Raw genomic sequence first — 15,507 nt, forward strand, 5'->3', positions numbered from 1 at the left:
AGAAATACTACTTTCCTTGGCCCGGTATACCTTCTTCACAACTTTAGCATGTTGAACATCACTAGGCCGATTTGTATGCTCCAATTGGTCATGGACAGGACGTGATATTCTATCAAATACTGACCTCTGTGGTGCTACCCATCCCAGATGAAAAGAAGGAAATTGCATGGGAGGAGGAGGCATCCACATACTGTTATACACCCATGTTGGGCAATGAGGGAATGGCATCAGAGGGGGTGCCCATAACCATGGCGCTGACGAACCAAGCGGCGGGTAGATGTTAGAAGCATGTATCATCAACCATCTTTTGAACACTATTAGCCATAGTTCACCAACAGATTGATCAATCATATTAGTAACTTGTTCATGCGATGGATAGAGTTAATCACTCACATTGGTTATTACCTTAGGTTTTTGGTCAGCGGGCGGTGGAGAATCTTCTTTCTTGAACACGCCTTGCCGAGTCTTCACGTAGCGCTAGAGGAGTAGCTACCGACGTTACTCCAAGTCAACTTCGATTGCCATGCGCGCTTCTTCCAGCAACTCGTCGTTGGACGGTGTAATGATGTTATCCTTGTCGATTTCCAAAGTAGACATATCTAGGGTTTTAGAATTCGGCTAGAAGATAGTCGAAAAACTTCTTTTCCAGTTGAGTCACCAAAAAGTTGCCACGCCAAACACTAAGCATCTCGTGTGCAAATTGAATCAGAACTTTCTGATTAGATCGGATGTTCCGATCAGTACGATCGAAAGTTCCATTTAGGAGTACCCAACGAGCAGCACCTGGGAGATCCCAGTCATGGCGTTGCACCATTGGGCCTTCGTCGTCACCCACACTCGGGAAGGACCCCGTCGGAGCATAGATGGCCAGTGGCTTGTCCTTGGTCATCGAGATCAAGAATGGGAAGTAATGGGGATTGGAAAAGATAACTTTGGCAAAAAGAGGATAAAAACGATAGGAAAAGTACATTGTATTTGTTCGATTGGATGTTGGATGATCTCAATCGGCCATGGCCCTTTATATTTATAGGGAGGAGTGGTCGTACTCCATTTTGAGTCAGAATCTACCAAAACAAGTTTTCAATTCCGGCTCTATCTCTTTCCAAAAGTCCAAATCCGACTCAGATCGTAAATTCTGATTCCCCCGATCGGAAGTTTCGATCATGATGGAATGTCCGATTCTCCCCAAATACGAGGTTCCCGGTTTGGATTAAAGTATTTAATCGGAAGTTCTGACCCTCTAATCGGATATTCCGATCCAGTCGGAATGTCTTATTCTCTTCAAACATCGGCCACTCGGTTTAGAAAAAATATTTAATCGGAAGTTCCGTTCCTAACACCGGATGTTTCGATATTGACATTTGATGCTCCAATGAGAACAAAATTTTAAACGCCAGACAATCCGGTGAATTTAACCAGACTAAAAACCCTAAACTCTATTTAATGAACAGGATGTTCCGATGGTAACATCGGAAGTTCCGATATGGTTGAAAAATCTGATTTTTTTCCAAATGTAGGGCTCTCGGTTTGGCTGGAAATATTTAATCAGATGTTCTGACCCCGAAATCGGATGTTCTGATCTGTTGAAACCTCTAGCTCCGAAACCTTTACAAGATGCCAATTTCTATCATCAACAGATCGCAAAGACAATTACCTCCATGTTGAGCTAGCTATTGGAGAGCCTCGTGTTGCAGTAAGTCAGGAATGGTGATAGCTAGGTCCCCTGGTTTGTTTGGCTCACAGAAACCAGAATGTCTCCTTGCATCAACCATAGGGAACGTCTCCTTTCAGTTGAAGGATGATAAAGGCCCCGTTTGGATCAGCTAGAGCTTATAGAAAGCTGTTTTTAAAAGCTCTAGCCGCTTCAAACAGCCCAATTTTTTGTTCAGCTTATAATAATCTAACCACACAGCTTTCTATAATCTCATAAGCTGGGGAGAGCCAACTTATTTCAGCTAATGCATGTTAAAAAGACCCTTTTGCTCTTCACCCCCTCTCGCCCGCACGCGTCTGCAGGTCAACAATAAAGGTAAAGGTACTATAGACAATTAACACCTAGAACCAACAATAAACCAGCTTATAATCCAGGGATCCAAACAGTCCTCAACTTTTTACTAGCTAGCTTTTAACAATCCATAAGCTATAAGTCAGCTTTCTATAAGCTCTAGCTGATCCAAACAGGGCCAAAGACGCTGGCTGAAGCTGCCATTTTTCACACGTGTGTGTCACAATCGAAGACAAATCTTCTTTTAGCTGTCCACCCACGCATTGGTTGGTTGGTTGGCTTCGCCATCGCCGGTGAGGTGGGGTCCCGACCAGGGTTCAAAAACCGATGGTAACCGAGCAAAAATCACGATAACCGGCCATCTCGGTCCGGCTCGGTTTCAGAAACCGAACGGTAGCCAAATTTGAATTTGAAAAAATAAATATTTTCAAAAATAATGTCGTTTGCATCATATTCTATAGGGAGTAAGTTTGAAAAAATTGAAGCATGCGGCTCAGTTATTAACTCATGTTAAGGAAAAGTTTAACATGCAAAAACAATTTTGTTTTTGTGTAGAACGTATCTTAAGAGGATCTTTAAAATTGATTTCACTTTATTTAGAGTTTTATTAGTTTCTCTGTGATTTTTACAAAGTTCACATGTATAAAGTGAATATGTTAAGAAACAGCAATGTAATTAACTTTTTTATGTCTACTATTATTTTTACTACGTAAATCATAGTATAAATAAACTAATAAAAGTGATTTCACTAATTTTTGAGGTGTGATGGGTCAGTTATGAATTAATCTAGTCACAACACATTTACTCAATCATGCATGTTACAATAACTAATTCATGAGTTCATGTATTTTTAAAAGACATAGGATCATATAAGAAGACTAAAAAAATTAGTTTCATGATTTTTGGATTAGCAAAGAGTAAACTATGCATTTAACTTTGTTTAACAAATACATTTTCTCACAAAAAATTTTGAACTTTTTTATGAGTATAAGTACTTTTATCATGTAGATCATGTTACAAGAAAACTAACAAAATTTGTTTCACTTTATTTGAAGCTTAGATGAATTAATTATTGATTTTATAAAATTAAGATAATTTTTGAATCTTTTGTTGAACTTCACTGAAAATCGAGAAACCGCTCAATAAATCAAGAAAATCGATCGGTTACCGATAAAATCGAGTGGTTACCGATAATACGGAAAATTTGAGAAAACCGTTCGATAAATCACAAAAACCGCTCTGATTCGACCGGTTACCAAGCGGCTAAAATCGTGATTTTTTTTTCCAAATTTTAAATTTTCCCAAATAAATTTTGTCCAATTTTTTTGAATTTTGATCGGTTACTACGGTAACCGCGACTTTTGAATTTTGTCCATTTTGAAATTTCGATCGGTTACTACAGTAACCGTGACTTTTTGATTACCGCCCAACCTCCGATCGGTAAGCTGAACTTTTGTCCCGACTAGGACGACGCGGGCGTCTAAGAAGTTCAAGCTGCATGCATTCGGTGTCGATGAGTGCTGACCTTCGGCTGGATATTGGGATGGAGAAGATGGGAGGAGACGTTGACTGTTCTTTGCCCCCCCCCCCCCCCTCTCGTTGAATAGTCAAGCACGAACAGACAAACCTTTTTTCTCATGACATGTCTTTCTCCGTCACCTCTTCCTGTTGTATTCACTCAAGCTAATCCCTGCAATCTCTCTCACTCTCAGCCACGGCAAAGACAATGAACAATACACTTAGTTTTGTGTCGCTTTCCAACTTAGTGGCGTTTTCTTCGTTCAGATGCTATTTAGCTATTTGTTTCTGATCAGGATCGGTGTCAAGCTGTTAGTTTCGGTCCGGTTCTATTTTGATCGAGTTCGGTTCAGAATGTCTCGATCTGAGGGATTGACCGTCTACTCCCGGGGATCCAGTCAACGCCCGGGGATTCACGCCGCTGCTCCCGTTTTTTTTTTCTGCCGCCTGTGCTTCTTTTTCGTGCCACAACATATCAGGTGCTACAATCGCCAGTCAAGCTTTTGCCTCAAAGTGCACAGAAGATCCATCCGGGGTCCTGACGCGAGCACCGACCAACTTGTGCTGTCACAGATTTTAATTTTTGGCTATTATTGCTACACGTACACGGCTAACCTACTAGGAACCTGCGCACAGACTCTCGTTTGGCTGAAATTTTGCTACTGCACACGTGGAAAATTACCATGGAGATTACATTGCTTCTTTGCTTGGCGTACACATGCTGCAGATTATTTTCTTCTGGTTTTCTTTGCCATGGCTTCTCGGAAGAATTTTGCGGTGATTATTTTTTGGCTGAAATTTATGTGGCACCTAAAGATTTACACCAAAACAATATCAGGCAACCGAGCAACGTAAATTTGTGTTTTTTTCCACGCTGATTTGTTTTATTTCATGCTGATTTGTTTTATTTCATACTCATATGGTAGTTTCTATTAGTTTTGAAGGAGGATTATGCCGAGCAATGCAGTCTTTGTGTTTTATTTGTGCCAGCTATTTGGTAGTGTGTCAAACATTCTGTTATGCAGCTAATTGATGATTTATTCCTTATTCTTCTACCGATGGTATGTTTTATTACTCTTGATACTATCATTAGTGCTATTATAATTGGACCTTTTTCACATTGTTGGAGGAGAGATTGGGATAATATTTTATTAGATCACTTTGAGTTAATCATTATGGGTGTTTCAACAACATCGTTCATGTCAATCTAATGGTTTCTAAATACTCTTTAGAGTTTGATATTTGAAAGTGAAGGTTTTGCTCTGAATTGAGTCAAGATGGAGGATTCTGAGTGCAAAAGAGGAGACTCTTTACTACTAGATACTACAACGTTTGGTATTGCAGATGCAATATGGTTTTGCTGTCTTCGCTTATTCAGAGAGGTCTAGTACAAAATATGCTACATAGATACTACAACATTTGGTACTACATTCAGTGCATTCACGTTGTTTTAGAGACAAAGACGTCCACTTGTGAAGTCTATTGTAGAGTTTTTTTTATAATCCGTTAATTGCATTTTATGTATTCATCCGAACTATTGTTTCAAAGTAGTAGTTGATGATCATATCATAAGATTCATATTCTTTTATGACCATCAGTTTGGTGTACGTGATGGTCACACATGCAATTTGCTCTTGTGAGAGTGTTGTTTGCTGAGTTTTGTGTTTCAGTGGAGCATATATGATTCCATGAGATGAGTTCTTCATTGAAGGTTTTATTACGTGCCACAGGTGATATTTTAGCTTATGCTTTTTGATGATTGAGCATTGTTCTAGTTTGGATGATAATGTCAGTTGCACAGACTTAGACTTTTGCTGAGGTTATGAAGTCGTGAAGACCAAGATTATTCGTTTGCTTTGTTGATAGTTGTGCGTTGGGATCTACTGATTATTTGCTCAATTTAGTTTTGTATGAAGTGTTTGAAGACTCAAGTGATCATATTCATTGTTTAGTCTTTTGGGGTTTCGGAGATAATTTCTTCAAGTGCATATTTATAGGAGTTTTGAGTCCAAGAAAAATTTGTTGGATAATGACTCAAACAGATAAAGTATAGTCTTAATCCAATACAGTACCTAAAAGCGCCTATAAATATGAGTCACTATTGTAAATATATTCATGTACCATCATACAGCAGATTTTGTCTCTCGTGGTTTTTTTCTTTTGTATTGGAGGGGTTTTCTACTTTAAAATCGTGGCTCTCATGTCCATTAATTCCAACACGCCACAAGCTGCTGCGACTGCGCCATCCAGCTGGTGCCGTGCGCGACTAGATCAACTAACTGTGCATGTCGAAAACAAAGGCTTGCGAACAGGGAAGGAAAAACAGAAGAGAAGAAGTGACACAGGATTACAATTGATTCGACAACACATCCTCATCCTCACCTCTACAGTCACCTATGGCTTGGTCGCCGCTCGGGACTCCGGCGATCACCGGTGCTCTGCAGGAAAGGAAACACCACTACAGTGAGCTCCCTCTCCCTCCCTCTCACTCTCTGTATCTCCGTCATCACCTATCTGGTTTGGCCCGTGGTTTCACAACTCCAATCTGAACCATAACGTTTGCGTTTTGTTGTAATTTATCCCATCTTCAAATGGTAGCAGCACATTTGCCCAAATCACGATGTGGTAGTTGAAACGAATCTCAATTCCACTCATAGCACACCAGAAATGCGCGGCACCAATGAGGAAAAGGAAAAAGAGGGAGATTCTGCTCAAGCTTTGTTTCTTGGGCACCCAAGCTGACTTTCGCATCTCCATATTGCAGGCTGGACTCCTCACAGGAATGTACTGGAATGGAGAAGGGAGGGGCAGCGTGTGCTTTTCGCTATGTGGAAACTGACGTAATATTTGATCGAGTCTGTCTCTCCTTAACTTGATCAAGACTACGAACAGGGGAGAACAGGCGAAAGGCCCCCAAAGTTCAAACATCGCGTGCATGGACTATGACTATTAAACTGGACTAACCTTTTGCATGACTTGAACAAGTAATCTCTCTCTCTCTCTCTCTCTCAGTTGTTCTTGATACATCCTTGGAGTGTTGGCTCAGACCTCAGAAACATTCCATTTCATTTCATTCTGCAGATTACTATTCATTCTCTCCTCAATCTGCTGCGTTATCTTCCTGGGGAGAGATTCCACTAATGGAGATTATCCTTTCTACGGTCCTGGGTGAGCTGACAACTAGATCCATAAATTTCTTCATCAGCAGAAGCTTCAAGCCGTCGGCGTTGGATGTGGAGGATCGCCTCCGCAGGGTCTTGCTCCGGGCACAGGTCATCGTCGACGAGGCCATGGGGCGGCACGTCACAAACCAAGCTATGCTCCAGCAGCTGGACATGTTGAGAGACGCCATGTACCGAGGCTATTACATGCTGGACACCTTCAGATACCAATTTCTCGACGAGGAGGACACCAAAGATCAGGTTGTGAGTCACTCTTTGTCTTTGTCCAAAGTAAGTTCTCTGAAAGGTTTATGTTCCTCCAGTAGAAATGCACAGATTTTGGAACAACTGCAAAAGTCGCTTGACGATTTGAGCTCCATGATCCTTGATGTGGGTGAGCTGGTCGTGTTCTTGACGAACTGCCCTCGCCTGTACCGCCAGCCTTACAGCATGCATCTCCTGTTGGGTAACTGCATGTTTGAACGCCAGATGGAAGCAGAACTTGTCATCAGCTTCCTGTTACACACACGACCTCATGGTGCTGAAGATCTAGAGGTCCTGCCAATTGTCGGTCCTGGCAGAGTCGGCAAGAGCACACTTGTCGCTCATGTTTGCAAGGATGAAAGAGTACGTGATCATTTTTCAGAAATCGTGTTCTTGAACGACCATGATTTGAGAGATGAGAAGTTAGCCACTCTTAGAGAGGGATGTACCAAGAAATATCAAAATTGCACATTGAACAAAGATGAGAGAATGCTAGTTGTGGTTGAGGCAGCTGGAGACTTCAATGAAGATGCGTGGAGGAGGCTGTATTCTGCTTCTAAACGGTGCTTCACAAGTGGTAATAAAATCATAATCACAAGCCGGTCTGACAAGATCACAAAGCTTGGAACAACGCAGGCAGTAGCACTGAAATATATGTCTAACGAAGCATTCTGTTACTTCTTCAAGACGCTTACGTTTGGAAGCACGGATCCGGCGATGCACCCGAGGCTTGCATATTTGGCCATGGAGATAGCCAGGATGCTGAACGGTGCCCCCTATGGCGCAAACGTCACCTCTCGTTTGCTGAGGGACAACTTTGACATCCACTTTTGGTCCAAGGTTCTGGCCTTCTTGAGAGGGTTCATCAAGTGCCATGTCTCCAGATTTGGTGAGCATCCTTCTAATTCTATGAACCAAAATAGACCTGCACATGGTAGGAGAATGGCTACACCTTCTGAAGAATTCGTGATTTATCATCATTATGAGCGCTCTTCACAAGAGGAGGTTCCCAAGATTAGATTACAAGACGTGATGTATGGAAGCGTTAAACCTCATGGGAAATTCGAGGCCCTAGGATGGAGGTCTCAGATACCGCCCTACTATAGCTATGTGTATACTTGTGAGATCCGAGAGCTAAAAGCTACATCTGCCAAGAGGAAGCGTCCTATGAAAAATGGAGTCACACTTTATTAATTCCGTCATCATCAGGTATATATAGGAGGATCTCTGAATATGATTGGATAGGGTGTCTCAAGTTACTGTATTGTCAAAATGTATGATATGTACTACCACCTGGTCATATGTAAAGTATGTTTATTGACAGAGTAATGCATGATGTTGATGCATAAATTTTAATTAGATATCAGCATCCGGATCTGGCATTCATAATTACGTTTTCTTTATGTTTTCAGCTCAACCCTGCAAGTCATTTTGTCAGCTGAGCCGCTTGGTCATGTTTGGTCACTTTCATATTTGGTTGCCAGATTGAGATGGAGCAAGTTACCATCTTCTTGTTGTAAGGCAAGCAGAGCCTCATGGGTTAAGAAGATTCGGTGTTCTACCGAATGATTTCATATGTTGTATCTATATATGCACACGACCTTGCTATCTTTCAAGCTCATGTACTAGTGCAACAGTTTGATTCAATATGATGATTGCTCTGTTTTCATGTGTATACTTGGATGAAAGCATGTTTTGTTTTCACACGAACTTAAAGGTACATTCACCCTGATTAAATATTAGATGAGAGTGGAGTGTGGATCGTTTGACTACGGAATTTGAATTGGTCCTTTCTTGGTGGGCTTCAAATTCAATTTCAACATTAATGGAGACGACCTAAAGAAAATGGTTCAATCCTGTAGTTTGGCATGCCGCTCCGATTAATTATTGACCAGCCAGATTTCTAGACGTGTGCTAGAGGGAGTACTTGTGCAAGCTATTTATGCTCGTCTATCTTGTTATAATGAAAAATACGCAGCAGCTATAACATCCTCAAGGGAGGGTTGGAGAAATGCTCTTGAATAAAAACTATGTTCCGAAAAATTCCAAAAAATTGTGTTTAGATGTATTTCATTTACTTCCTTCAACCGTTAGCTTTCTCAGCAAGATTTTTGTAACACCCTACGTTTTACAATCTTCTTAAATTCACTAAAAAATTGAACTTTTCAAATTTACAACAAATTCAAAATAATATTTCTCTAAATTGGGCTAAGAAACCCAAATTCGCCTCTAATTTTAAATTCGACAGTTTGAAACGTGCACAAAAGTATCCAAGATGCATTTTGAAATTTTTCTGATTTTATGGAATTCTTGTATGCAGTTCAAATTTGAATCTATTTTATATTTTTAGAAAATCCTCAATTAATTCCTGAACTCTCGAGCCTATTGGGCCTCCATCTCTCTCTCCAGAACTTAGCCCCAAATCGGCTCATCTGCAATCCCACTTCATCTCTTCTTCCTTCCATTTCATCTCGGGCCAACTCGTACTTCCTCTCTCGTTTCAACCCAGCTAGAGCCTAACTCCCCACTATTTCGCGGATTCGAAACACACGCTTTTGTATTCGAATTGCTGTATATGTATATCGTTGTATCGCGGGCGTGCTAGTATACACACAGTATACGGAAAGAAACAGAGACAATTGTAATAGAAACACATAACTTTATTTATTAATTATCGAAATCATAAAGTACAGTTTCATCTGATTACAATTGCTCACACACACGTACAACGCACATGCTACTCACTAAGTCTTCAAGTGATCATTTGTCCTGGTTCTCGTGGTCTCGCAAGACCTCCAGTTAATTACGTACGGCTTCCCGGACAACCTCCGATTAAGCTGCGCTGATAGTCGTCATACTGAGGTCGTCTCTAAGCCTTCAAGGCTGTAGTCACATGCAACAAAGACCAAACAAAGTAGCGTTAGAAATCAAAAAGGCAGCGAAGAACAGGATAACGGTCTAGCATGAGCTTTTTGGACTATTTATGTATCCCGAGTCATCATCGGCCACGTAGGCCTCAGAATTATGAGCGTAGGCCGGCTCAAACCACACGCACGGACACGACGCCGAAGTGCCGGCCGGCCACCTCTGTAGCAGCAAGAAGGAAGGGGAGGAGGCAGCTATTGCAGAGACCTACTGGCGAGAACGACGATCATATCTTTCCGGCAAAGTCAAAAGCACAACGGCAAAGAGGTGGATTGAAGTGCCCCCCTCTCTCCCTATCTCTCTTTTCTTTCTCTATCTAGCTCTACCTCGGATCCAACCTCCCCTCTCACCGGGGCACCCCCTCCCGGCCTTTATAGTGGCGGCACGGGGCTCTCACGAGAGGAGATAAGCATGAATTTAGTTGGGATTAGGGAGAGAGTCCTGGTAGAACTCGGTTGGGGATGAGGACGAATCGGTTAGGGGAAACTAATTAGACGGCGGTGGTCCACTAATCAGAGAGGGAGAGAGGAAAGGGGGTGCGTGCTACACACAGGAGAGGTGGCGGCATGAGTAGGAGAGGGGCGAGCGGCTCGGACACGGTGTGAGCACAACCGGGGCGGCGCGCTCGGGCGCTCCGGCCCATGGAGCAAAGAACATGGGGAAGGAGAGAGCAAGAGGAGGAGAGAACGGCTCGGGTGCAGCACGAGCGCGGCCGGGGTGGCGCGCTTGAGCGCTCCGTCTCAGGGAGCAAAGAGCAGTGGCAAGGAGAGAGCGAGGGGAGGAGAGAGTGGCTCGAGCGCGCGCATAGGCGGTCCGGGCTGGCTCGACGCGGTGTGAGGGAAGGAGGCGGTGCACTCGGGAATAAGCATAGGAGCGCCTGAGTGGATAAGAAGGGGAGAGGAGGAGGTAGCTGGGCCAGTGAGGGAAGAAAAGAAGAGGGTAGCTCGGGCTGGCTTGGGCTGAAAAAGAAATGAGAAAGGAGAGGGGAAAGGGCTGGGCCGGCCAAAAAAAAGAGGGAGAGGGGACTGGGCCAGCCAAAAGAATTAGGCCCTTCTGGCTTCTTTTTTTATGTATACGCACATGGGGTTCGCGCATATCGATACGACAAAACGACATCGTACACCCACCTTCCTGCATCAGCCCGATCGGCCCAACCCATCTACAGTCACCTGCGTTGCAACCCACCAAGGCCATGTCACCGTGCCGCGTTGTGACGACCCATTGCACACGCTACACACAGGGGGCCACAACTATACACATGTATAAATAATTATCCAGTTACCCTATTCTGAGAAGAGTATGGGGGCTTGTTAAGGTATAAATAATTAATAATTATAAATATTTATTATAAATATAACATGTTCTTAGAACGGATATCCACATTACATATGTGTTTAACCCGATACAGTAGGTTCCACAAATGTCATGGATAAATAAGGCATATGTCGATATTCCAAGTAGTTCACTGTGTTCTACATGAAAACCATCCCTGATTTAGAAAAGAATCTTGCATATATTTAGAAGTTATACAATTCAGGAAGATTACCCTTGGAAACTTTGAGTATGATACCTCTCATTGACCCGGCTACGGTAGATAATGATAAGTGGGAGGAGATGCAAACACAAGCGGCAGCAACAATCAAGTTGTGTCTCTCCAATCAGATTATGTACCATATCATGGATGAATCATCTCCTAAGAAGATTTGTTATAAATTAGCCAATCAATTCATGTCCAAGATATTGACTCAGAAGCTCTATCTGAAGCATAAACTGTACGGGCTGAAGATGCAGGAGGGGTTAGATCATGCTGAGCAGATAAACATCTTCAATCAAGTTGAAGCTGTTTTGTGAAGGCGGAGGTGAAAATTGATAATGAAGACAAGGCCATTATTCTTCTGTGTTCCTTGCCATTGTCTTCTGAGCACTTGGTCACAACATTGATGTATGGCAACGAGGCAATCAAAGTGGATGATATTATTGTGGTGTTGTTTGCTAATGAACAAAGGAGGGATAACAATGTAGGTGAGGGTTCATCTGGAGACGCTTTGCTAGTCAGGGGTGATTGAGGCAGGGAGACTGACAAGCAAAAGAAGGAGAGGCCACAATACTATAAATGCAAGGATTGGGGATATGTCAAGAGAGAGTGTTCTAAACTAAAGAAGGGCGTGGCAAATGATGTGGTTTCTAAGAAAGATGACTCAGAGAGCGATAGTGATCTCCTCGTACTATCGAGTGAAAAGTCTTATGGTGAAGAGTGGCTGTTAGATTATGCAAGTTTATATCATGCAACATCTAAGAATTAATGGTTCTCTTCATAATATGAAGATGACTTTGGTATTTCTCACTTGGGAAATGACACGGGTTACCATATTATGGGAATTGGCAACATCAAGCTAAAGATGTATGATGGACAAGAAGTGCTACTTGAGGGTGTGCGACATGTACTGTGAATTAGGAGGAATCTGATCTCGCTTGGAATTCTGCAAGAAGAAGGTTGACTGTATCATGCGGTGCTAGATAAGAAGATCTTGAAGGTGATGCAGGATGGTAAGATCATGATGATATGCGAAAAGATAGGTGCTCATCAGTACAAGCTGAAGGGTGGAGTCATGGAGGAGGGAACTGCAAATTTTGTAGAATTCGTTCCTGGCTGTGAGGCTTTCTCATCGGGCTATTCGAAGTGAGCAGCGGAGTTGGACGACTTACGTCTAGGTACATGGAGGTTCGCGCATGGACTACTCAAGTTGGCATGCATATTCACCAAGGTGTAGTTTGTTGTATTTGTATCGAATATGTGTATAGGGCCGGTTACGGGTAAACTTGACTTGTAATTAGGTGGGATTAGAAATAGAGTTGTAGTTGGACTCCTATCTCCAGGCCTTTAAATAGAAGGCATCACTGTTGTAACCGCAATCGACTGAAACAGAATATGGGTTGGAGCATCCGTAGTCGTGCCCCAAGGATGTAGGCAAGATGGCCTCGTTAAAAAAACATCGTGTCTCAAATGTTGATATTGTGCTTGTCTTGTCAATCCTGATGATGCTTTCACTAAAACCCTAACATAGCTACCGCAACATTGCATGGTCTGTGATGTTCCCTTCCTTTGCCTCCTCGATGATGATGTGAACATGTAGCAGCAGTCATTACAGGCTGTGCAAACTAGTGCTAGGACTTAGGCCGTGCTAGGCTGGCACTACATGGCCCCTTCGTGCCTTGTTCCATCTCGTGCCTAACAGACTCAGCTCGTTCAGCCTGCCAGGCCGTGTCGTGTCAACACGTCAAGCTTACAGCTAGGCCCAAACACGGCCCATGGCATGCCGTGCCATGCCAGCCCAGGCACAACCCTCTCGTTTGGAGTAGACCGCTCTGCCCAGCCCCAGCGCTGCCCCAACTCAGGCACACCGCTCTACTCTACGGTGCACCGGCTCAAGGCCCGATCAAGCATGAGGACGGGCATTGCAAGCCCCATGGCGGTGGCCAAATTGATGACCCAAGCCTCATCGGCAAATTCACTCGAGCCAGAGCGGCGACACAAAAGGAAAAAAGGCAAGCAATCAGGAACGTCCATGGAAGAAACGGAAGCAAAAAATTGGAGTAAGCCTCGCTGTTCTTGGGTGAGCAGAGTCAATACAACCAAATCCGGCAAAAAGGGGGCTATGGGCGACCTCAGAACCGATGCGGGTGTGCTCGGCAGCAGGCAAGCTTAGGATTGAGGTGGCCGGCGACTTTGGGGCACAGCCAAGCTTGGGGGCCACACAGACCTCGGATGGAGAGGACGGGGACGCGAGGTGAGCTCAGATGGGGAGGGCCAAGAACTGTGGGTGGTGAGGTGAGCTTGGATAGGAAAGGTACGGCCATGGAGATTCCTGCAGCACTGGTGTCGAATCTAATTCTTTACGTGCCTCCGGACATGCCCACGTGAACCCGTACATCTGGCTCGCTCACAGTCACCACTCGTCAGCTCCTCCACGTGCTCGGCGTCCCACCCGGTGACTCTGGCTGCGACCCAGACACCATCACCACTAGCTACATGACACATTGCTCAGCCTGCTGCACAGCTGTCCTTCTGTGTTATGCGTCCAGCACTAGCAGCACGCCATTGAAATGTCCTGGGCCACCACCTGCTGGTCCTCTGCGCCACACCAACCAGACCACTGAAGCCATGTTACACACATGAACTTTATTAATTGCAAATACATGCTAGTACATAGCCTCATTAAAAACCTTACACTGAGTTTTCCTCGGTAAGGAAAAGAGTACTGCATACTATTACAAAGATAATTAATCCTCATCTTCGAGCTCGAGATCATCCATGGCATTCGTGATCTCTAGGTCCTATAGTTGGTGCTATTGTCGAGTTTCCACGGCCTCCTAGTCCTCGAGGCATGTGAGTGCCTTGACCATCTCGGACGTAAGAGATGACCTTTGTTCTTCGATTATTCTTCCCACTATGTTGAATGTTGACTCTGAAAATACAGTTGATACTAGCACAAGAATAACATCTCGCACGAATTGGGATAGCATAGGAAATTGATGTTCATTGTCTTTCAACCATCAAAGGAGGTCGATCTGGTCATTGTCTTGAAGTAGTGGATCACAAGAGACATGATCCAACTCGAGTTCTTGGTTGAGCTCTACGTTAGGGTTCCAGGAGGACTTAGTCGGCTGAGTTGAGGAAGAAGAGTCCTTACCCTTTAGCTTCTTCCACATGTTGGCCACCATAGTTTTTCTTTTCTCATTTTGTGCTTGTTTAGACCTCGGGTGAGGTTGACCAAACTTCTTCTAATACATACCAAAAACTCAAAATATCTCAGATTTAACATGTGAGTAAACAACTGAGTAATCAAGATCAAGTGCATCACCAATAAAACAGAAAGCAAGATCTAATTTCTCTAACTTTAGCCCGTCCTAATGGGTAGATTTTCCATAACTATATGACTAGCAATTTCATCACGAGCTATTTGAGGATCATAAACCCATGTACTTACAGAACAATCTGCAGCGATGTGAAGTTGAGTTTGCACTCTTCCGTCTTGTTCCTGCATGGAAAACTTTTTCGTGCATACTGGATAATGGTGGTTTACATGCCCTGTACCACCCCGGAGACAGGGTAGTTGGTCATTGCTTCCTCCCGCATGGAATAGCCTTCGCCTTCGTGTTGCTCCTCCTCGTAGTTGTCCACACTGTCCAAATGACAGTCATCCATCCCATAGTCTCCCATGCTTGGGGATAGACGACATGGATTGGGAGCCTCGAGCATGGAGGAACCAGGACTTGGAGAGCTACTGCGCACCTAACGCTTTATTACGCTTTTTCCCTACTAGTTCTACCACTAGGGATCATATTTTTGTGTGTGAGGATTTGATGTTGTTGCTAGTATGAAACTGTGAACTGTGAAGACCGTGAACAAATGAACTGGTGACTCATTGGCGGAACGAGCAGGGAAAATCATGCATTATATAGGCATTATGTGAATGTTGGTTTTTTGCCCCATTGCCTCTTTGCCTGTTGCCTCTCTAGTCATGTATGCTCCCTATTTAGTCATGTTAGCACTGCTAGCATACATGCCCATCCATTTTTAGTCATCGTATTGGGATACTGCAAGTGAAAGGAAGTGGCATAGTTGCCTACTTG

The 15,507-nt window shown here is 43.6% G+C and overlaps 1 protein-coding gene across 3 annotated transcripts; it reads left to right on the forward strand.

Moving 5' to 3' along the window:
* Positions 1-5,765: 5,765 nt before the first annotated feature.
* LOC133886244 (uncharacterized) lies at positions 5,766-8,615 on the forward strand. Of its 3 annotated transcripts, none has more exons than XM_062325993.1 (4): positions 5,766-5,986; positions 6,288-6,507; positions 6,605-7,837; positions 8,361-8,615. In XM_062325993.1, exons 3-4 carry the CDS (start codon positions 6,664-6,666, stop codon positions 8,435-8,437), a joined length of 1,251 nt encoding a protein of 416 aa, XP_062181977.1. In that variant the 5' UTR covers positions 5,766-5,986; positions 6,288-6,507; positions 6,605-6,663; the 3' UTR covers positions 8,438-8,615. The 3 variants fall into 3 exon arrangements, with proteins under 3 accessions (XP_062181977.1, XP_062181976.1, XP_062181975.1); XM_062325992.1 differs by having other exon boundaries at positions 5,772-5,986; positions 6,605-8,157; XM_062325991.1 differs by lacking the exon at positions 8,361-8,615 and having other exon boundaries at positions 5,772-5,986; positions 6,605-8,311.
* Positions 8,616-15,507: the final 6,892 nt, after the last annotated feature.

The sequence above is a fragment of the Phragmites australis genome, chromosome 12 (assembly GCF_958298935.1).
Source record: "Phragmites australis chromosome 12, lpPhrAust1.1, whole genome shotgun sequence".
Lineage (NCBI taxonomy): Eukaryota > Viridiplantae > Streptophyta > Magnoliopsida > Poales > Poaceae > Phragmites > Phragmites australis.

Coding starts and splice junctions, on each gene's coding strand:
- LOC133886244 (XM_062325992.1), top strand. CDS start 6,664: ATGGAGATTATCCTTTCTACGGTCCTGGGTGAGCTGACAACTAGATCC.